The following is a 25289-nucleotide window of genomic DNA, read 5'->3' as shown; positions in this document are numbered from 1 at the left end:
CATGGACATACAATGGCGAAATGACAGTCTCTTCAACAGGTGGTGCTGGCAAAACCGGACAGCTACATGTAGGAGAATGAAACTGGACCATTGTCTAACCCCATATACAAAAGTAAACTCAAAATGGATCAAAGACCTGAATGTAAGCCAGGAAACCATTAAACTCTTGGAAGAAAACATAGGCAAAAACCTGTTAGACATAAACATGAGTGACCTCTTCTTGAACATATCTCCCCGGGCAAGGAAAACAACAGCAAAAATGAGTAAGTGGGACTATATTAAGCTGAAAAGCTTCTGTACAGCAAAAGACACCATCAATAGAACAAGAAGGATCCCTACAGTATGGGAGAATATATTTGAAAATGACACATCCGATAAAGGCTTGACGTCCAGAATATATAAGGAGCTCACACGCCTCAACAAACAAAAAACAAATAACCCAATTAAAAAATGGGCAGAGGAACTGAACACACAGTTCTCCAAAAAAGAAATACAGATGGCCAACAGACACATGAAAAGATGCTCCACATCGCTAATTATCAGAGAAATGCAAATTAAAACTACAATGAGGTATCACCTCACACCAGTAAGGATGGCTGCCATCCAAAAGACAAACAACAACAAATGTTGGCGAGGCTGTGGAGAAAGGGGAACCCTCCTTCACTGCTGGTGGGAATGTAAGTTAGTTCAACCATTGTGGAAAGCAGTATGGAGGTACATCAAAATGCTCAAAACAGACATACCATTTGACCCAGGAATTGCACTCCTAGGAATTTACCCTAAGAATGCAGCAATCAAGTATGAGAAATACCAATGTACCCTATGTTTATCGCAGCACTATTTACAATAGCCAAGAATTGGAAGCAACCTAAATGTCCATCGATAGATGAATGGATAAAGAAGATGTGGTACATATACACAATGGAATATTATTCAGCCATAAGAAAAGGTCAAATCCAATCATTTCCAGCAACATGGATGGAGCTGGAGGGTATTATGCTCAGTGAAATAAGCCAAGCGGAGAAAGAGAAATACCAAATGATTTCACTTATCTGTGGAATATAAGAACAAAGGGAAAACTGAAGGAACAAAACAGCAGCAGAATCACAGAACTCAAGAATGGACTAACAGGTACCAAAGGGAAAGGGACTGGGGAGGATGGGTGGGTAAGGAGGGATAAGGGGTGGGGGAGAAAAAGGGGGGTATTAAGATTAGCATCCATAGCGGGGTGGGAGAATGGGGAGGGCTGTACAACACAGAGTAGACAAGTAGTGATTCTACAACATTTTGCTATGCTGATGGACAGTGACTGTAATGGAGTATATAGGGGGGACCTGGTATAGGGGAGAGCCTAGTAAACAAAGTATTCGTCATATAAGTGTAGATTAATGATAAAAAAAAAAAAAAAAAGCAGTTCCTGTGTGGTGACCTCCAATGAGTTCTACACAATGATATAAAGGGCATATAAAAGTGTAGGCAAAGGGTCTGTTTGTGTTTATACAGAGGATCTAAGCCTAATTGGGCTACCCCGAAAATGAACTAAGATACGATATGAAAAAAAACTTCCAACATCAGCACTCTCGGAAAGACTCATGACAGAAGATGATCAGCAAAAAAACCCCAACAAAGATCCACGCACTGCCACAGGTGTAGATGCACTCACCCCACCAATTCCTGGACTTGCCATGGGAATGATGAAGGAGATATCTAAGCTGGCCTGTGCATACAGTAAAACAACAAATTTGACTGGCTCTATACTGTTGGAACTCAACCAAGAATTAGGAGAAGTGCAAATTGTAGCGCTCCAAAATCTTACAACCACAGACTATTTACTGTTAAAAGAACATATGGCATGTGAACAGTCCCCAGGAATGGGTTGTTTTAATTTATCTGAATTCTCTCAGACTGTTCAAGTTCAGTTGGATAATATCCACCATATCATAGATAAGTTTTCACAAATGCCTAAGGTGCCTAACTGGTTTTCTTGGTTTCACTGGAGATGGCTGGTAATTACAGGTATGCTTTGGTTACATAACTGTACTCCTATTATGTTAATGTGTGTGCACAATTTAATTAGTAGTTTAAAACCTATCCATGCTGAAGTTACTCTACAAGAAGATATGTCAAAGAAATAATCAATCTTCCCATGTTTTCTTCTGCCTGCTACTTCTATAGCTTTCCTTCTTCCTTCCTAATTACAACCCTTAAATAGAATTCGTGCATCAAATTTACCGAGTATCATAATTCTTCCAAATGGTAAAGACACCTCAAGACAAATGCTGGGCATAGAAGCCACAGGGCATAAATATGCAAAGATGTAAAAAGCTAACCTTTTCAAACAATAAGGCTTCTCTCTCATTTACCAACTTAACATTTCCCTGTATGGCCCCGGAAGATGACTGGTTAGCCAGAGACGGGTAAGATTCCTCAAGGGAGGAACAACCTAAGACAGGCACAGTCACAGGGGGGCCACCAGGTGAGAAAATGGCGATCAGCAGAGGTGAGGCTTAGAACCTCCCCCCTCATGTTCTGAGAGAAATCTTCTGCATACGTGGATGTTTTATTGCCCTTGTCTAGCTCGGATTAACACATAGTCTACAGGCACACACCTGATCATCTACATTTGCTCTCTTACAACACTAAACTATGTTTTGTACCTTTATCTCGTATCTACCTACCACTTCAGCATTTTATTAAAAATAATAATAATAAAGAGAGAAATGTGGTATCCACAGATAAATCAAGTATAAAAATCAGATGAATATTCATATTTGAACTGACTGTTTATAGTTCATAATGCATGAACAAAACCAAAAGCTTCTGTGATGACTGCCCTTGTACTGTTCACCATGTAACTTATTCACTATGTAAGAAAGGCGTGGGGTGGATTAATGATTGTGCATTCAGTATTGTCCCCCTATACAGAATTTTATTGTTGTTAACAACCATTTTATCAATAAATATGAGAGATGCCCTCACACACACACAAATATATATATATATATATATATATATATATATTTATATATATATCGGGATATATATATATCGGGAATATATAAATATCGGGAAAAAAAAAAACTCTCAACAAAGTGGGTATAGAGGGCAAGTATCTCAACATAATAAAGGCCATATATGACAAACCCACAGCCAACATTATACTTAACAGTGAGAAGCTGAAAGCTTTTCATCTAAGATTGGGAACAAGACTGGAATGCCCAATCTCCCCACTGTTATTCAACATAGTACTGGAGGTCCTAGCCACAGCAATCAGACAACACAAAGAAATAAAAGGCATCCAGATTGGTAAGGAAGAAGTTAAACTGTCACGATTTGCAGATGACATGATATTGTACATAAAAACCCTAAAGAATCCACTCCAAAGCTACTAGAACTAATATCTGAATTCAGCAAAGTTGTAGGATACAAAATTAATACACAAAAATCTGTTGCATTCCTATACACTAACGATGAACCAGCAGAAAGAGAAATCAGGAAAACAATTCCATTCACAATTGCATCAAAAATAATAAAATACCTAGGAATAAACCTAACCAAAGAAGTGAAAGACTTATACCCTGAAAACTACAAGACATTCTTAAGAGAAATTAAAGAGGACACTAACAAATGGAAACTCATCCAATGCTCTTGGATAGGAAGAATTAATATTGTCAAAATGGCCATCCTGCCTAAAGCAATCCACAGATTCAATGCAATCCCTCTCAAAACACCAACAGCATTTTTCAGTGAACTGGAACAAATAGTTCTAAAATTTATATGAAACCACAAAAGACCCCAAATAGCCAAAGCAATCCTGAGAAGGAAGAATAAAACAGGGGGCATCTCGCTTTCCAACTTCAAGCTCTACTACAAAGTCACAGTAATTAAGACAATTTGGTACTAGCACACAAACAGACCCACAGAGCAGTTGTACAGAAGAGAGAGTCCAGATATTAACCCAAACATATATGGTCGATTAATATATGATACAGGAGCCATTGATATGCAATGGGGAAATGACAGTCTCTTCAACAGCTGGTGTTGGCAAAACTGGACAGCTACATGTAAAAGAATGAAACTGGATCATTGTCTAACCCCATACACAAAAGTAAATTCGAAATGGATCAAAGACCTGAATGTAAGTCATGAAACCAAAAAAATATAGACAAAACTCTCTTGGACATAAACATAAGCAACTTCTTCATGAATATATCTGCCTAGGCAAGGTAAACAAAAGCAAAAATGAACAAGTGGGACTATATCAAGCTGAAATGCTTCTGTACAGCAAAGGACACTATCAATAGAACAAAAAAGCATCCTACAGTATGGGAGAATACATTCATAAATGACAGATCCAATAAGGGGTTGACATCCAAATATATAAAGAGCTTACGCACCTCAACAAACAAAAAGCAAATAATCCAATAAAAAAATGGGCAGAGGATCTGAACAGACAGTTCTCCAAAGAAGAAATTCAGATGACCAACAGGCACATGAAAAGATGATCCACATCGCTAATCATCAGAGAAATGCAAATTAAAACCACAATGAGATAACACCTCACACCAGTTAGGATGGCATCCAAAAGATAAACAACAACAAATGTTGGTGAGGATGTGGAGAAAGGGGAACCCTCCTACACTGCTGCTGGGAATGTAAATTAGTTCACCCATTGTGGAAAGCAGTATGGAGGTTCCTCAAAAAGCTCTCAAAACAGAAATACCAATTGACCCAGGAATTCCACTTCTAGGAATTTACCCTAAGAATACAGCAGCCCAGTTTCAGAAAGACATATGCGCCCCTATGTTTATCATAGCACTATTTACAATAGCCAAGAAATGAAAGCAAGTGTCCTTCAGTAAATGAATGGATAAAGAAGCTGTGGTATATGTACACAATGGAATATTATTCAGCCATAAGAAGTAAACAAATCCTACCATTTGCAACAACATGGATGGAGCTAAAGGGTATTATGCTCAGTGAAATAAGCCAGGCAGAAAAAGACAAGTATCAAATGATTTCACTCATCTGTGGAGCATAAGAACAAAGAAAACACTGAAGGAACAAAACAGCAGCACAATCACAGAACTCAAGAATGGCCAAACAGCTACCAAAGGGAAAGGGACTGGTGAAGATGGGTGGGAAGGGAGGGATAAGGGGGAAAAAGGGGCATTACGATTTGCAGACATAATGTAGCAGGTGGTGTGGGGAAGGCTGTTCAACACAGAGAAGACAAGTAGTGATTCTATAGCATCTTACTACACTGATGAGCAGTGCCTGTAATGGGGTATGTAATGGGGACTTGATAATGGGGGGAGTCTAGTAACCATGATGTTGCTCATGCAATTGTAGATTAATGATACCAAAATGAAAATGAACTGGACATAACCTGTCATGAATCTTCTCCAATGATAAGAATGGAATGATGAGAGTGGAGATTTTAGAGGGGTGTGGTTATTAACAATGATAAAATGTAGAGTAAAACAGAGAAGTGGGCAGCTGAGATATGGTGGAAAAAGAGATAATTGCTGAAAAGGAGATCAAGGAATTGATCCAAGGAATGGACTGTCCATAAACAAAGCCAAAATAATGACAATAATTCATATTTGAAAGTATAAAATTATCATATAGAATATTGCTGCCCATTTTCTTATAGCCCTCATTCAATATTTGATGTTCCTCTCCATAATCATCCATGTCTATAAAGTCATTGCCTTAGCTCACCTCATTCATGTTACAATTATAAAGACTCAAATTCAGGAAATGGAGGTATCCTGCACCAAATTTGTTTAATACTTGCAGAGAGCTCTGTTAAGTATGTTAAATTTTCTGTATTTCCGGGGGCTCCATGTCTAGAAAAAAATATTGTTTAAAAAATTAGATTTCTATGAAAAAAAATGGCAAAGAATGCAAACATGTGTCCTGAAAAATTTTAATGGAGCTCTGCACCTAAAATAAATAGGTTTTGTTAGTGGTATTAATTATCTCAATTAATGAAATCTAAAACTCATATAATTATATTTATAATTATTGTCCTATTTTGATTAGCTGAAGAGTTCTTAAACTCTTCTTCACAAAACTCTTACAGCAACTATTTCTAAAACACAAGGCTTATTTGTTAAATAACTTTATTTTCAAATGGCTTATTTTCAAAACTCAAGGTTTTTCTGAAAGTAATTTTTAACATTCAGTAATTTGTTTTTTGTGAATTTAAAAATGCTTTAAACTTTTAGGGATCCATGATTAAGGCATTATGTAAGAACTGGCATGCCCAGTAGAATTTGGTGGCTCTAAGTACATTTGATGACTCAATTTATATATATACTCCTGTAAAGAGAATTCTAATATTACGGTTTCATGAAAGTTTATTATTTTGACAGCAAAATGGGACCTGAATATAAGGTAGAACCCAGGGACTCAGAAATTGGAAATCAGGGAAACTTATGCTGCATATATACATACATATGTTATTATTAGAATGTTTGGAATTCCTAACACAGTTTAAGAAGTTCCAAGATTTCTAGCAGCAAATGAGATAAAGGGTAAATATTTTCTTAAGCAACTCTTAGGACTAACTCATGTAAACAAATTAAGGTAGACCAAGCCCCCTCATTCCCCACCACTTCTATCTTTTGCCAGGAACCAGAGCCAACAGATGACAGGGAAGCCTTTCCTATGAGATTCTTGTGGATACTTCTTTTTCCGTTGGTCCTGCCGGTGTTTAATTCTTTTCAACACTCAATACTAAATTTGAAAGGAGTATAAGCAAGTAAGAATTGCCACTGAGATCCATGCCTCAGTACAGTAGGATCACACATACAACTTACACCACACTATGGATCTGCAAACAAAATGTATAGCTCTTTACAGTGTCAGTGGTTTATCCAGCTGCTTCAAAAGCCCTCAATACCTGGCTCATTGGGAAAAGTAACCACCCCATCCATTTTAAAGTGTAATTTGATTCAGTAATTGAAACAGTCTCCCTCAATTCGTATATCCTATCCCTCCTCTGGCTTATCACTCTCTAAAAGAATGCTTGTATGTTTGGGAGTAAACAATTCTGGGAGAGGCATATGGGTTACCCACCATCATAGCAGTATAGGGGTAGAAATAGGTTAGGTTCATTGGATCTACATGCTGTCCTTTGGCTCCTCTGGTTCTTGAGCAATGTCCCTGTCCATCTGGTCAATGGGCATACTGCTGGTCTGTGATGGAGAAGTCAGTTTGGTGGGAGCTAGGGTCTGTTCTTTTAACTCGGATAAAGCTTCCAGGGGCTCTACCTAGCTGACAACACTTTATGGGCACTATATTTCTACATTCCTCCCTAAGGTCATGCTATAATTCCCATTCAGCAGAGACACTGACCAGAACTTTCCTGAGATGCTGACTTCATGCCCACAACTGCCTACTTTCAAAGTTACCTAGTAAAAAGAAAACCCTACTTGCATAAGCTTTCTGCTCCTTTAAACAAGAATCTAACAGGCATGCAGCAACACTCACTTTACTCATCCATGCATTTAATAAATATTTATTTAGTGGCTATTATGTGTTAGGCACTAAGCTTATATAAAACATATAGCAATGAATAAGACAGACTGCTCTTACATAATTTACATTCCAGTGAAGAAAGTCATGCAAAAAACACATAAAATTTCTCATAATGATACATAAAGTGACAAGAATAAAACAGGTAATGTGACAGATGTGACTTAGGGTGGAGTGAAGATGGGGAGTGAAGTGCAAAGGTACTTTAGAGGCACAGAGATCTGCTTCTAAATGATGAGATAAGCCAATGAGGCAAAGATCCAGTAGAAAGTTACTCCAAACAAAAGAAAGCAAGTGAAAATGTCCTGGGCAACATTTAGGAACAGAGAGACTAGTGGGACTGGACTACAGGGAGTAGGGGAGAGTAGTAAGAGATGAGATGAGAGGTGGACTCGGGTGATGAGGAACCTTACAGGTGAGAAGTTTGAATTTCATTCCAAGGATAATAGATAACTACTGGAAGGTTTCAATTAATAAATAGTATCTAAACATTTTTAAACAAACAATATATAATAATATGAATTTGACCAGTTCAAGTAACTCCTTATGATTTTATGGTTTAATTCAAATAAATTTATTCTAAAGTATTTATCACAATTGTTTTTATTTATTCTTAATCTCCTTTAGTAGACCATGAGCTCCATGAAAATAGGGTCCACATCTCTCTTGTTACTAAATTCCCAAGCCTAGTACAGTGTCTTTTAGAGAGTAGGGGTTCAAAATATATTTTGTCAAATGAAAGAACTTTAATGATAGAATATTCATGTCAGACACTGTGTTACACACTGAATTAGAACCAATTCATGTCAGACACTGTGTTACACACTGAATTAGAACCAGTCCCTGCATTCAAGAAGTTCACAGTCTACTGAGGGAAACCAACATGTATTCAATTAACAATAATACAAGGTAGTAAGTGCTACACCAGAAATATGAACAAATACTATAGGAATATAAGGGAGAAAATGACAAATTCTACTTATAGGTAGGGAAAGTATTAAGGAAGTTTTTAAACAAGAAATGAATAAATATTCATTTCCTTGGGATGAATGTATGTACTAAGAAATAATGTCTACATCATGTTCTATTAATTTTATTAGCTCTACTGTTCAATAGAACATACACTCTGTTGACAAAAAATTTTAATGTAAAATATATATTATACTATAATATTTCAAGGCTTATTCCTAAAATAATCTTTTAGAATCTCTACATTTTTGTTGTTATGTGTATCAAATCCCACATCTGCAAGTTAAATCAAGGCTAAAATATTGATAACATTACTAGGCTGTCTATGGCAAGACCTAGATAAGGAAACCTATTGTGTTCTGCTTTTTTGTTATAAGGTAGTAGTGATATTGATCAGCATCAAATTTTCATTTATTATGTACTTAGTGGAAATCACCAGATCCTTTCACATTCTCAAACTTTTGGGGTTTCATTCCTTACTAAGTATAAATGTCTCATTTGCCATCAAAATAAGTTAACTTTTTTCCTATTTCAGCTATAGCACAAATAAAAGCATCCTTCATTTAAAAACAGCCAGCCTTATAAGCATCCAAAGAATATAAATTTAGTTAAATGGTGCCATCTGGTGACATAAATCCTGCAACAAATATACAAAGTCCAGAGCCAAGAATGGCATCCAACCCTCTTGATGGCATCCAATCTAAAGTGTCAAATTAACTTATAAAATACTTACTTGATCCTGCCTAATGTGAAACACGCAACTAATCACAGTATATAGTACTTTAACAAAGGGAATTATTTGTTTTAGCCACATTTTATGCTTACCACTTTTGAATCTCTAGTTTACCTTCAAACTTAAACAACTCTTTGGAAGGAATTTAAGTCTCATCTGATGCTTTATCCAATTCTTAGAAGACATTTTAAACGCATAAATATCAAGAACATCTTGAACCTCTTGTTCCAGTCACATCCATTTCCTCATTATCCTTCTGACCTCCGTGAATTTTCATCACCTCAAATGGCACTTCCCTAGGAAAGCTTTTCCCAGTTCCACTGAGAGGGTAAGCCTCTTGCTCATAACACCCTCTATTTCTCCTTTGTAGCATTTATTACAATTGTAAAAACAAATTACTTATGCTATTTTGTTAATGCATGTCTTTCCAGCATATATCACAGTGTGCCTGGCACAGAGTTCATGTAAGTATCTTTTGAATGAACAAATGGATGGATGGATGGATGGGAGAAATGCCCTTCTCTATCCTCTCTTCTTAGCCAAATTCTATCATTGATGAGACCAGCTCAAGTTTACGTTTTATATAAACTCCTCCCTCACAACCAATCTTCAATGATCCTACACTTCTCTGAGTTCCTGCAGCACTTTGGTCCTGAGTTTGGTCCTTGATTTTATCCTGTCCTGTACTTGTTTGTATGTATGTGAATATTACCCTCCCAGTTGAACTTAATCTCATTAAGGACAGAGATTTGGTTTTTAATAACATCCACCTGCACATGAACATGTAAATAGGTAAACATTTCATAGATAATTCATGAATTATTATTACTCAATTGCAGTGACTGGAATACCTGCTTTCTTTTCATTAAATGAGTATTAGAAACAAGTAAGTAGGAACATAGCAGATCATAATATTTAAGAATCTAACATTTGCCACTTGGACCAGTCAATCCTTATTTGAAGGTGCATGACATGTAATGATTTATTTGACTGATTGTAGCATATACTTTGAGGTTGTAAGTGGCCGCAAGCATTTACCTAGTGAGTTATCCTCACACATGCCAGCAGCAGCATCTCAGTGTCGTTCTGCTATTCACCACCCATAGCCCCATAACTTGAAGCTATTATTAAGTATGCATAGGAAAAAAATTCACTTAAATGTTTCAGATATACTATTGTACTTTACAAATAAAATTAGATGCCATAATGATAATCACTAATTTATGGATTCTCAAAGTACTCAAAATATGTCCCAGAATGATAATGGCTTGTTATACTTGTTAAAGGTTAAATCTTTATCAAACCCAAGAATGAAGAAATCCCACGCATATTTTCCCAAGTTTATTAATAATATTCATATGCCTTATTACTGTGCTCAAGGGCCCAAATAGCCAATCATTTAAAACACATATCTTGAACTTTAGCATGCCTCAGAATCATCAGGAAGGGCTTATTAAAACATTATTTGCTGAGCCCCATCCCAGAGTTCTTGATTCAGTAGGTTTGGAGTGGGGCCCAAGAATCTTCAATGTTAACCAAGACCCCAGGTGATGCTCATGCTACTGGTCCGAAAACCACTTCAAGAAGCTCTGCTCCGGAGGATGAGGGCAAAATTTTTCCAAATTCACTTAACTGCGTGGGCCTTCACACTCACTAAATCTATAACAAATCCTTTGATTTTTCTTATAATCAGATAACAAAAATAATATACTATGATTAATAATTTAGACCAAAATAGACATGGTGTTTTCAAATAGATATTATTTTAAAATACTATATTAGAATTATTATCTTGGGAAATAACTACCATCTTTTTCCCCACTTCATTTCTCTCACTTACCCATAAAGGCAAGAACTACCCTGTCCTCTAAAGTTTACTGTGTATCCCTATTACCTAACACAATGAATAATGTATAACCGGCATTTAAAAATTAATAGAATAAATGAATAAATAAAATTTATCAAAGGCCTATTATAATTAAAGGTCCACATACTGTGTAAAAAAGGTTAATTAGATATAACCTCAGCTCTCAGCTATTCAGAGTCTATTGAGGGGACAGAAATATATTCATTTTACCTAAGGCAATGTAATAAGTACTTTATAGTTATATGAAAAAAATGTTGTGAGACTCAATTTAAAACAAGGGCTGGTTAAAGCACTAGCACATAGGGACATGGTAGAAGGCTTCAGCATGAGGTGATAAATCCCAGGATGCAGTATATCTCCTACATCCTCACTGTTGGCAGTAATATCTCATATCCACAGGGTTCTATGTTAGGCTTTATGGGAAAGAAAAGTATTCTACTCTAACACAAATTCTGACATGCAAACCTCCAGAAAGCATGGTAAGCACTTTTCTAAGATGTTACTACCGGCAGGGTTCTAAGGAAAATACAATTTTACTTCCCATTCTTCTAAATCTTTCCATAAAACTCCCTCTCAAACACTGCAGTGAAACAAAAGGAAATAAAATTAGATAAACAAGGTTGATAAGATTTTAGAAGGGTGTTGGGAAAATGGAAATTCCATGGCTAGGTTTCTCACCTGATTCTAATCTCGCCCATTGTTATGTTCAGTGAGGTAATACTTAGCCTACTACATACCTGCCCACCAGTTGGCAGAAGCATCCCTCCTACCCCACCGGGAGGAGAAGAAAGCAGCAGAGCCCTGTGCTAGGCAGAGAGAAGGGAGTCTGGAGTAGAGAGCAGGAGAGAGCCTGGGGAGCAGAGGCTGGAGCCAGGGCCTGAGACAGGCAGTGGGAGTCCAGCGCTTGAGAGGGAATAAAGCTTGGTATGAGCCCCTTTTTACCCGCAACATTCCATTGTCATTATTCAGTCTCAGCAAATTCACAGTGAACTTGCCCGGAACTGGGAAGGGAACCCCCTCTGCCCGGAGCTACAAAGGAGCTGAAATCTGTTAAATACATATACACAGTTCTGTCTATACTTGTATAAGTAATAAATAAAGAATAAGACAATTTCAGTAAGATATGAAAACAAAGAACATTTGTAGTACATATCCAAAAATCAACTGACCCATTATATTATTAAAATAGTTCTTACAAATAATTATGGTGGTAATACAGGTCTTTAAATTTTCAAAATAGATCTGAAAGGGAAATATAAATATAAATATAAATATAAATATAAATATAAATATAAATATAAATATAAATATAAATGTAAATAAATATAATTCCATCTTACTCCTTCATCGCCTAAATGAAGCATAAATAACCTAACGGAGTGCCTTGAAAATCTGAATGTTTTAGCTGTATTAAATAAAAGAGATCTAAATTAATTTGTAAATTATCATGAGATTCACTTATATTAAAATGCTGTAAAATGGTAATGCAATCATAAAACTAAGCATTGAACACATTTTTTTTACTTAGTTTTACCACAAGATGTCACCCTAAGCCTAACATCTAAAAGTGCAGCTTCTAGTACATTGCTGTTTTAAGCATTTTTCTTCTTTTGGACTTCTTTTGGACATTAATGAACACTAATTACTAACTTTTTAAAGGTGGGGATGTATTTTTCCTGATATTTTCTATCAGTTATTGGTAAATGGAAAATTCTCCATGCTGATCATCTACCCTGCTCTTTACACTGTGAAATCAATGTATCTTACTATCTTACCACTGGATTTTACATTCTTCTTTTACTGTATTTTTTTAAATTTCCAGAATGAGCATATATTACTTTCATAATCAGATAGTCATATTTTAAAAATTAAAAAAAACAATACTTTTGTTATCACCTTCCATCCTCTTAACATAGAACCCACTTATAAAGTGCTTTTGTGCACTGTAATAATGGTCAAAGTTATGTAGACAGAATTCTGTCCTCACAGATTACATCATGGAAGCCATATTAGTGTTTCGGGTTTTTTAAAAGCATATGATGGACCACAAAAGGACAGTATTCACTTTCAAAGTGAGGCTTTTCATCTGTAGAGAGGTTTCCAGATCACGTATAAATATTACATCACATTCTGCAGTAATAGTATTTTACTTTACCATCCATTTGTGTTGGATTTTCTCTTCTATTTCTTCAGTTAATTGAGATTCAATGGTATTGAATTACAAGGTATTATCTCAATATACTGGCTATCTGAATTTCAGAACATTGAGTGAAGCCTCTATCTTCTATCATTTTTAACAACAAAAGGAGATTGGGGGGTGGTTTAAACAAGCAAAAACCAAGCAAAAAAATGAAAAGAGTATTTTAATTTTTGTTTTAAAAAGAGAGTAAAACTATGAAAAGTAAGTTATACACCATAAACAATGCTATATTTATCAGTGGATCCCTACTCATACTTTTATAAAATAATCCCCTTTGGGATGCACAAGGATACATGGTTTTCATTCTTTTGAGTCCTTAAAGAAAATGCACAGATGGCCACACAAACATTCAATAATAAAAAATCAGCAATCAGTACCTAGCAGTCCACGAGGAATTGAATAGAAAATGATGTTTCGTGGTAAATGTTGCTGGGCTCTTTGCAGTCTGGTTTATCTCAAATGACTTTTAAAGACCAGCCAAAGCAAATCTATCTGTTCAAAGCTGGACCTCAGGATTACTTACATAACAGCTTTTTACAGATTATTGCTGCCTCTCATTTTATCAGAGAAATTCCAACTACGCTATAGGCTTTCTGCAAAGATATTTATCACCCACTCAAAACAATGGCAAAAGCAATTCTTTGTCATTCATTCATTCATCCTTTTATTCCCCATGTAATGATACTGCTATACCAAATGGTTACATCACCAAAGTACAGAATTATCTAAAGCATCCAGCAATCCTCTTTCTAAATCAAGTTCTCAAAAATTAAAACTCTCAAACTACTTAGCCAGTCTTAACTAAACACATCACACAAATCTATTTAGAGATGTTGCCATTCAGTTAATGGCCTTTACTAATCATCAACTAGATGAAACTGTTAATTTTTAATTGAAAAATTTATGGCTTACAAAATGTTCTCTAAAATACTATTCTCTAATGACTCCATTTAGAGTTGTTTCATTTAATACCAGCTAAGATGATTATAGTTATGTGTCATTAATTCTTATCAGCCACAAAAGAATATTTTAACAAAATTAATCCAGAGGCAAACTAATCCTATACAGCTTTGTACTTCTATTTTTATTCAATAGAATGATTTTCAAATTTTCAGACTTTAATGTTTTTAATTATATTCAGACCATAAAAGTTGGAGTTTTTGCCAATAACTGCAGACATTTATAATAAAAATGTAGATTAAATATTTTCAAGATTAATCCTCATATATTACCATTTTTAGATTTTATATCAATAAACACCAGACCTGAAAAAATAATGATAGTATCTAGTAGACTCAGTTATTTCTTTAAAATGTTCTGTTTAAGCCCAGTAAATGTACCACACAGTATAGAGTAGGGTTTTATTTTCTAAATTGTTTACTTAGTTGTTTTGTCTAAGGTAGGTATTTGTTTATATTTTTTGTTAGTTTGTATTAACTCTTAAGATATCATGAAAAAATAATAGTTATCTGCATAAATGCAAAAGATGTTTGTATAAAGGCATTCATAAATAAATGATATTCTTGATTTTCTTCACTATCTTTAAAAATTAGAGAATAAACCCAAGGTTAAGCATATGTAGTTAGATTTATGACAAGTTGACAAAAACTTCTAAAACATTGATATTTTCATCAGTAAACTTTTCAATTTGAATTACAAACTTTCATAAGAAAAGCAAAAATAGTAAAAAGTATTTTAATATTTGTTTTGAGAAGAGAGGAAAAATAGAACTATGATTCCCACTGAGTAAAATGTGGCCCATCGTTTTTTGTGCTAGGCAGTCATTTCTCTAGAAGAAAGTCAACTAACTCCTTTTTCTAGCATATTTGTCCTTAATTTTTTGCAACTACTCAGATTTTTCCTGTGTTTTCTTCCTATACAAAAATATTCTTTCAATATTTATATTTTTCAATGACCTACACTTTATTTCTACTTTATAACAGTTCTTTTTTAGGTTAAATTTAAATGAGAAAAAGAAAAACAACTTTCTAGAGACTTAATATATGATTGTATTCCATAGATCTGGATACTGTTCTATGTTAAAAATACAATTGTCTTCTTTCTTTCTTAATACTAAGAGATAATTTCCTTTCTTTAGAAAGAACCAATAATTTCTGTTCAAATTAAAATTTCCCTCTTTTTTCCAATTAAAAAAATAGTACAAAGCTTTCCTTCTAGTATTAAGGACAATTATTTCAGTTTTAAAGTTGGTTAACATCAAGTTTTTGGCCATATTACTCAAACTATTAAGCCCAATTCTAACCATTAAAATGACAAGTAACTTTTTAATACATACCTAGCAGAGCTCGGAATAAGCTGCTTTTAAAAATACCCATCACCATTTTAACAGCATTTTTCAACTGCTGCTCCTCTGGTTTCCTTAATTTTTTGCAGTATTCTTCCAGTAATGATAAAGCTCGATCAGTATCTGAAAAAGATGATTTTAAAATTCTCCTTGTGACTTTAGAAAAACAATAAGCTTACATTAAACTATTCTATGATTGTATTCCTAATTTTTGATAAAAAATAATTTAATAATCATAACTTCCATGAACTACCATATGATTTTGTTAATTACACTCAACTTCTAATCTTAAGAACTCACTTTTATTTCTATAGTCCTGCCTTCCAAAATAATCTGCAACTATGAACCAAAACAAAGACCCTGAATTCAATATTGGCCAATTAATATTCACAGATGTGATTTTCTTGTCAGAACAATTATCTTAAAATTGATGACTTCCTGCTAAATAACTTCAAGATTCCTTAACATGACCTTCGAGGCATCCCTCCCATGATCTGTTTACAACCTGTATTTTCAACCTTATATCCCAAGTCAACTAAAAACCTACTTTCCCTTATTTTAGGTCTAACTGAAATGCTCTCTTCCAAAAAGCCATCTCTGACAATTAAAATCAATCACTATCCCTTCCTCTAAGCCATTTTGCCTACACAAATGCTGCATTTTTTAAAATTTTCCCTCCAAAAAGGTTGTACTAATTTATGCTTCCACTTAGCTAATTCTAGCAATCTCCTTTTTTATCGAAGAATAACTGACATACCATATTGTATTAGTTTTAGGTATACAATGAAGAGATTCAATATTTATATAAATCAGGAAATGGTCACCACAATACATCTAGTCACCATCCATTAGTATATATAGTATACTATAGAAAGTTGTTACATTATCATTGACTAACTCCCCTATGCTGTACCTGAAATCCCTGTCTTATTGATTTTATATCTGGAAGACTGTACCTTTTAATCACCTTCACCTATTTCACCCATCCCCCAACCCCACTCCCCTCTGGTAACTATCATTTACTTTTCTGTACCTATGGGTCTGCTTCTGTTTTGTTTAGTTTTTATAGATCAATATGTATGTTAGATTATGGTTTCTTAAATATGTTTTCATCTCCCATAAGACAAAATACCCTTGAAAAAGTCATCAGAGCGACAGTACCTTTGTGTGTGTGTGTAGTTAGTGACAATTGCCTTTTTTTTTTTTGGAGATGAGAAGATTCTACTTTATTATTCCAACATGAAGATCTAGTTGGAGAACATCAAGTCACATATTTTTAACTCAACAATACATATGTACCACAAAGAATATAAAATACAGTAACTGATTTTCTTACACCTGAAATCCATTATGAGAGAGGGCAAGACTCACCTTAACCAGTAAACAACTAATTTCATCACCAACTTGTTCTGTAAAACTATGTTTAGAAAGCTTCTGAAGAAAATGGCAACAAAGTGACCAGACCAGTTTTAAATATTACATTGGTAATTTTCCTGGTTTTATGATTTATATACTTTTTATTTGTTCTGTATTTGAGGAGTTACTGAGGAATTAAATCATGCAAACTATTAATAGACAAGGCACATTTGTAAAATGGTTTCTTATGGATATCATCTGGTGTGAAAGCCAACTGAAATTACCATTGGTTTTCTCCAAATTCATCTTTTGCCCACACTCTGTCATGAGTAAGGGCTTTACTTTGAGTAAATGTCCCTTCCTTCTTTCAAATGTCTCTTGGAATTCTGGTCCTTCACCACCTGACCAGAGCTCTTCTCTTGTTAAATTATATTTTCAAATCATATGATGGATCCTCATCAAAATTACCCTACTTTGGGGCTTTGAGGTTCACTGTTTTTCTTCCAGATTTATTGAGGTATGACTGACACATAAAAATTGTATATATTTGAAATGTACAATGTGAAGTTTTGATAAACATATACATTGTAAAATTCTTAACACATGCTTGTCTTTGAATTTTAAAAGTCCTCTCCCCTTGACATTCTAACACTTTCACAGGTAAATATCAGTTCTAAAAACAAGAGTTCATATTTATTGAGTATTTTATTTTATATCTCCCTTCTCCTGAACTTTCCAACTCTTCTTCCCCAGGATCATTCTCAGCTGATGATCTTGCTTCCTATTTCATGGACAATCATAGCCAGTTTAGGGTTATAATGGAATAATGAGTAGTTCCAACATGAATATTGATTTTTTTTTTGTTAACATTAAGACAAAAATGAAACAACAAGATGGTTTATGTGACATTCACTCACTCCATCAATTACATGAATTCTTTGTTGAGTCAGATAATCATTTTTGAAGGGTAGACAAATATTCCCTCATTTCTGTGCTAGCCACAATTTAACAGCTGCAGACATACTTTTAAATTCCACTGGCATTATTAACATTTTCATTACCACTTTATCAGCAAAACAAAAAATCAAGCCCTCACTTGAAGCAATTGCAAATGCCACATTGTAAATAGTCCCACCTTAGCCAGTTTTAAGCTACCAACATGACATAAATGAATGCAGACTTGCGAGGAGATGCATAGCACCATGCCATTACATAGCTTGTCCACTATACAGATATAATAGATATAAATAGATCATACATGGTTGAAAAAATGTTGAAAAACATTAGGACATGAAGAGTTTTGAGCATTTAGTACTTTTATTTTTAATATAGTTTATTTAATGTAGATTTATATAATTTAATTTGTAAATGAATTTGTTTAAACCACCTTGCAAATTTATTGAAATGCAGCAATAGGCTCTTGCAAGCTGCTATGAGCCCTTTCCTGCACATCACCACTCCCACAGCAGCACTCTATATAGGTTCTCTTCCTACATCATAGATCCCTTCTACTCAGTCCTGTTTCCTGGTTCCTCCTCATTCCTAAAGCCTCTAAACATTTGGAGACTACTCTTTATTTTTACTCCCTAGGTAACCTTATCTAGTCCCCTGGCTTTAAATATTATCAGTACCCCCAAGACTCTCATACTTTCATCTACAGCTCAGAACTTCCCCCTGACTTCCACATTCATATCCAATTACATACTAAACATTTCCATTTGGATGTCTAATAAGCATTTCAAACTTAACTTGCCAAAACTGAACTGATCGTACTGACCACCCCCAGTCTGCTGCTTCTGCACTGTTCTCCAGCTCTCATCCCTGCAGTTGTTCAGGCCAAAATCCTTGGAGTCCTCACTTGTTCTTCTCCTTCTCTAAGTCTCAACATTTAATCCATCAGTAAATCCTGTTGATTCTAACATGAAATTATACACAGAATCCCTATCACTCCTCACCACTGCCAGGGCTTGCCACCCTGTCCAGGCCACCATCACCTAACCCCTGCACAACTGCAGGGGGGGCATGCTGTCACCTTGCCCAGTGGCAGTCATCTCTAAACACAGCAGCCAGAAAGAAGGATCACGTCACTCCTTAATTCAAACCCTCCAGTGACTCCCCATCTCACCCAACAGAAGACTACCTCTCTGATTTCAGCTTTCACCTCTCCTCTTGCTCAGTCTGTTCCAACCACAGTGGCCTCTTCTCTTTCTCATATATACCAAGAACTCTCCTACCTCAGGGCCTCTATTCTTGCTATTCTGCCTAAACATTTTTTCCTCAAATATCCATTAAATCCATTAAGCTTGCCACCTCACTGCTTTCATACCTCTGCTTATGTCACCTTCTCAGTGAGGCCTTTCCTAATATTCCTCTATAATATCACAAACCTCTTTTAAAAGGTTAGAAATATAAATATAATTGTGGATGTACAGAAAGCTCTCTCGAATTTTAAAATAAGGCATATTAACAAAAGATGGTGACATAAACATATGCTAATACATTTGCATAGAAATTTCTAAGAAATGCTTTCATATGTTACCTGACAGAATATTTTTAACAAGGACAAATATTTGAATCCCCATTTTGTTAATGATTAAACAATGAGCAGTTTCCCTGAAATGATAGTCACTTTCTAACCCTTTCCTAACCACTAATGTAAGTACTCAAAAATAATGTAATTACACTACACCTCTCTCAGTACTTATATGTATCTTCGGACTCTAATGATCCGATTAGATCATTAGATACCCAGAGAAGACCCTGTATTGACTCAAAGTAGCTAGATGTTCTCTAAACCAAGCTATAATTATGCCTCTCATTCTGTATGAGAAAACGAGATGCTAGAATATAAGAAGAAACAAATGGTCAAATATGGTCAAGTCTCTCTTAGACAACGTAGGCTTTTGCATGCCAATAGCCAGTGCTGGAATTGTGACTGACCTTTTAGGCTTTTGATTATCAATAATGATCACCACCAGGTGTGTCAAGTCATATCATGCCTGTTCTCTCTCTCTACTGAAATTCTTACTTCTGGTGAATGAAAGCTTGAGCTGGAGGGTAATCTAAAACTCTATACCTAAACAAAGATGATAAATTAAGCAAAAAAAAAAAAGACAAGATGAGTAGGATCTTGTTGTATAAGTAAAAAATCCCTAGCCAGATGCTGACAAGTTGAATAAAGTATATATTGAAATAATTATCCAAGTCAGGACTAATATTTTAATTGATATTCAAATAACCAGTGATAACTGGAGAATTTTTCACTGAATTGCCTATATAATTGCCTCAATTTTCCTATTTTCTTTGCTAACAGAACTCTATCTTCATATGGCTCCTGAATCTACTGAAAGAATGAAACTTAGTTTGGATTACCTGAAGGCAAACACGGGAGGAAATGGGGGGGAAATAATTTTTTTAAATAAAAAATGTTTGCATGAAATATGCAATCCAAGGGATATAGTCAATGTTACATAACTGGAATTATAGGTAATTGTGTGTCTGTTAAATTATGGTTCAACTTTTGGAGTTTAAGAATAGTACTGCCACATCCATTCATGATAAAAACTCTCAACAAAATGGGTATATAGAGCAAGTACCTCAACATAATAAAGGCCATATATGACAAACCCACAGCCAACATTATACTTAACAGCAAGAAGCTGAAAGCTTTTCCTTTAAGATCGGGAACAAGACAAGGATACCCACTCTCCCGACTTTTATTCAATATAGTTCTGGAGGTCCTAGCCACAGCAATCAGACAAAACAAAGAAACACAAGGAATCCAGATTGGCAAGGAAGAAGTCAAACTGTCCCTGTTTGCAGATGACATGATACTGTACATAAAAAACCCTAAAGAATCCACTCCAAAACTACTAGATCTAATATCTGAATTCAGCAAAGTTGTGGGATACAAAACCAATGCACAGAAATCTGTTGCATTCCTATACACTAACAATGAACTAACAGAAAGAGAAATCAGGAAAACAATTCCATTCAAAATTGCATCAAAAAGAATAAAATACCTAGGAATAAACCTAACCAAAGAAGTGAAAGACCTATACCCTGAAAACTACAGGACACTCTTAAAAGAAATTAATGGGGACACTAATAAATGGAAATTCATCCCATGCTCTTGGGTAGGAAGAATTAATATTGTCAAAATGGCCATCCTGCCTAAAGCAATCTATAGATTCAATGCAATCCCTATCAAAATACCTACAGCATTCTTCAATGAACTAGAGCAAATAGTTCTAAAATTCATATGAACCACCAAAGACCCCGAATAGCCAAAGCAAGCCTGAGAAGAAAGAAAAAGGCAGGGGGAATTATGCTCCCTGACTTCAAGCTCTACTACAAAGCCATAGTAATCAAGGCAATTTGGTACTGGCACAAGAACAGAGCCACAGACCAGCAGAACAGACTAGAGAGTCCAGATAAAAACCCAAGCATATATAGTCAATTAATATATGATAAAGGAGCCCTGGATATACAATGGGGAAATGACAGCCTCTTCAACAGCTGGTGTTGGCAAAACTGGACAGCTACATGTAAGAGAATAAAACTGGATTATTGTCTAACCCCATACACAAAAGTAAACTCAAAATGAATCAATGACCTGTATTTAAGTCATGAAACCATAAAACTCTTAGAAAAAAATATAGGCAAAAATCTCTTGGACATAAACATGAGCAACTTCTTCATCAACATATCTCCCTGGGCAAGGGAAACAAAAGCAAAAATGAACAAGTGGGACTATATCAAATTAAAAAGCTTCTGTACAGCAAAGGATACCATCAGTAGAACAAAAAGACATCCTACAGGATGGGAGAATATATTCATAAATGACAGATCCGATAAGGGGTTGACATCCAAAATATACAAAGAGTTCACACACTTCAACAAACAAAAAGCAAATAATCCAATAATAAAATGGATACAGGATCTGAACAGTTCTCCAAAGAAGAAACTCAGATGGCCAACAGACACATGAAAAGATGCTCCACATCACTAATCATCAGGGAAATGCAAATTAAAACCACAATGAGATATCACCTCACACAAGTTAGGATGGCCAACATCCAAAAGACAAACAACAAATGTTGGCGAGGATGTGGAGAAAGGGGAACCCTCCTACACTGCTGGTGGGAATGTAAACTAGTTTAACCAAAATGGAAAGCAGTATGGCGGTTCCTCAAAAAACTCAAAATAGAAATACCATTTGACCCAGTAATTCCACTCTTAGGAATTTACCCTAAGAATGCAGGAGCTCAGGGGTGGAAGATGGCGGCGTGAGTAGAGCAGCGGAAATCTCCTCCCAAAACAACATATATCTATGAAAATATAACAAAGACAACCCTTCCTAGAATAAAGACCAGAGGACACAGGACAATATCCAGACCACATCCACACCTGAGAGAACCCAGCGCCTCGCGAAGGGGGTAAGATACAAGCCCCGGCCCCGCGGGAGCCGAGCGCCCCTCCCCCCAGCTCCCGGCGGGAGAAGAGCAGGCAGAGCGGGAGGGAGACGGAGCCCAGGGCTGCCGAACACCCAGCCCCAGCCATCCGGGCCAGAGTGCAGGGCCCTCGATACTGGGAAAACAGGGCAGCAAGAACAGTGAGCAGGCACTGGAGGCTGGGCGACAGAGGACATAAGAAAAGCGCGCGACCATTTTTTTTTTTTTGCTTTGTTGCTGCTTTGTTTTGGCGAGCGCTTTTTGGAAGTCTTAAAGGGACAGGGACCCCAATATTAGGGAAACAGGGCAGAAAGACCGGTGAGCAGAGGCCTGAGGCTGGCACCGGAGAATAAAGAAAAACGAACGACCACCTTTTTTTTTTTTTAATTAAAAAAAATTTTTTTTTTTTAATTAAAAAAATTTTTTTTCTTGTTTTTTTTTGTGGTCGTTGTTTTGTTTTGGCGGGTGCTTTTTGGAAGTCTTAAAGGGGCAGGGCGGGCCACTTAATCCAGAGGTAGGGAATCCGGGATCTCTGGGCACCCTAACCCCTGGGCTGCAGGGAGCAGGGAGGCCCCTTACGGAGATAAATAGCCTCCCAGCAGCTCCTGCTCCAACGCGACTCCACCATTTTGGAGTAGCTGCCCGAGCCAGGCCACGCCCACAGCAACAGCGGAGATTAACTCCATAGCAGCCGGGCAGGAAGCAGAAACCCTGTCTGCGCGCAGCTGCGCAGCACAAGCCACTAGAGGCCGCTGTTCTCCCAGGAGAGGAGGGCCACAAACCAACAAGAAAGGAAGTCCTTCCAGCCGTCACTCGTCCCAGTTCTGCAGACTATTCCTATCACCATGAAAAGGCAAAGCTACAGGCAGACAAAGATCACAGAGACAACACCAGAGAAGGAGACAGACCTAACCAGTCTTCCTGACAAAGAATTCAAAATAAGAATCATAAACATGCTGACAGAGATGCAGAGAAATACGCAAGAAAAATGGGATGAAGTCCGGAAAGAGATCACAGATGCCAGAAAGGAGATCGCAGAAATGAAACAAACTCTGGAAGGGTTTATAAGCAGAATGGATAGAATGCAAGAGGCCATTGATGGAATTGAAATCAGAGAACAGGAACGCATGGAAGCTGACATAGAGAGAGACAAAAGGATCTCCAGGAATGAAACAATATTAAGAGAACTGTGTGACCAATCTAAAAGGAGCAATATCCGTATTATAGGGGTCCCAGAAGAAGAAGAGAGAGGCAAAGAGATGGAAAGTATCTTAGAAGAAATAATTGCTGAAAACTTCCCCACACTGGGGGAGGAAGTAATCAAACAGACCACGGAAATACACAGAACCCCCAACAGAAAGGATCCAAGAAGGGCAACACCAAGACACATAATAATTAAAATGGCAAAGATCAAGGACAAGGAAAGAGTGTTAAAGGCAGCTAGAGAGAAAAAGGTCACCTATAAAGGGAAACCCATCAGGCTAACGTCAGATTTCTCAACAGAAACCCTACAGGCCAGAAGAGAATGGCATGATATATTTAATACAATGAAACAGAAGGGCCTTGAACCAAGGATACTGTATCCAGCACGACTATCATTCAAATATGACGGTGGGATTAAACAATTCCCAGACAAACAAAAGCTGAGGGAATTTGCTTTCCACAAACCACCTCTACAGAACATCTTACAGGGACTGCTCTAGATGGGAGCACTCCTAGAAAGAGCACAGCACAAAACACCCAACATATGAAGAATCGAGGAGGAGGACCAAGAAGGGAGAGAAGAAAAGAATCTCCAGACAGTGTATATAACAGCTCAATAAGCGAGCTAAGTTAGGCAGTAAGATACTAAAGAGGCTAACCTTGAACCTTTGGTAACCACGAATTTAAAGCCTGCAATGGCAATAAGTACATATCTTTCAATAGTCACCCTAAATGTTAATGGGTTGAATGCACCAAACAAAAGACACAGAGTAACAGAATGGATAAAAAAGCAAGACCCATCTATATGCTGCTTACAAGAAACTCACCTCAAACCCAAAGACATGTACAGACTAAAAGTCAAGGGATGGAAAAACATATTTCAAGCAAACAACAGTGAGAAGAAAGCAGGGGTTGCAGTACTAATATCAGACAAAATAGACTTCAAAACAAAGAAAGTAACAAGAGATAAAGAAGGACACTACATAATGATAAAGGGCTCAGTCAAACAAGAGGATATAACCATTCTAAATATATATGCACCCAACACAGGAGCACCAGCATATGTGAAACAAATACTAACAGAACTAAAGGGGGATATAGACTGCAATGCATTCATTCTAGGAGACTTCAACACACCACTCACCCCAAAGGATAGATCCACTGGGCAGAAAATAAGTAAGGACACGGAAGCACTGAAAAACACAGTAGAGCAGATGGACCTAATAGACATCTATAGAACTCTACATCCAAAAGCAGCGGGATATACATTCTTCTCAAGTGCACATGGAACATTCTCCAGAATAGACCACATACTAGGCCACAAAAAGAGCCTCAGAAAATTCCAAAAGATTGAAATCCTACCAACCAACTTTTCAGACCACAAAGGCATAAAACTAGAAATAAACTGTACAAAGAAAGCAAAGAGGCTCACGAACACATGGAGGCTTAACAACACGCTCCTAAATAATCAATGGATCAATGACCAAATCAAAATGGAGATCCAGCAATATATGGAAACAAATGACAACAACAACACTAAGCCCCAACTTCTGTGGGACACAGCAAAAGCAGTCTTAAGAGGAAAGTATATAGCAATCCAAGCATATTTAAAAAAGGAAGAGCAATCCCAAATGAATGGTCTAATGTCACAATTATCG

At 36.3% G+C, this 25289-nt stretch overlaps 1 protein-coding gene across 4 annotated transcripts in view; it reads right to left on the bottom strand.

Moving 5' to 3' along the window:
* The window catches only part of DLG2 (discs large MAGUK scaffold protein 2), a 1919888-nt gene that overhangs the window by 1879268 nt on the left and 15331 nt on the right, over positions 1-25289 (bottom strand). For all 4 annotated transcript variants that reach the window (XM_057507175.1, XM_057507177.1, XM_057507176.1 and 1 more), the window contains exon 2: positions 15611-15742. In XM_057507175.1, coding sequence (XP_057363158.1) covers positions 15611-15742 — 132 coding nt within the window. The remainder of the gene's footprint in view (positions 1-15610; positions 15743-25289) is intronic.

This window comes from Manis pentadactyla, chromosome 9 (genome assembly GCF_030020395.1).
Source record: "Manis pentadactyla isolate mManPen7 chromosome 9, mManPen7.hap1, whole genome shotgun sequence".
In the NCBI taxonomy this organism is placed as follows: domain Eukaryota; kingdom Metazoa; phylum Chordata; class Mammalia; order Pholidota; family Manidae; genus Manis; species Manis pentadactyla.
This window is presented reverse-complemented; position numbering and strand designations above follow the sequence as displayed.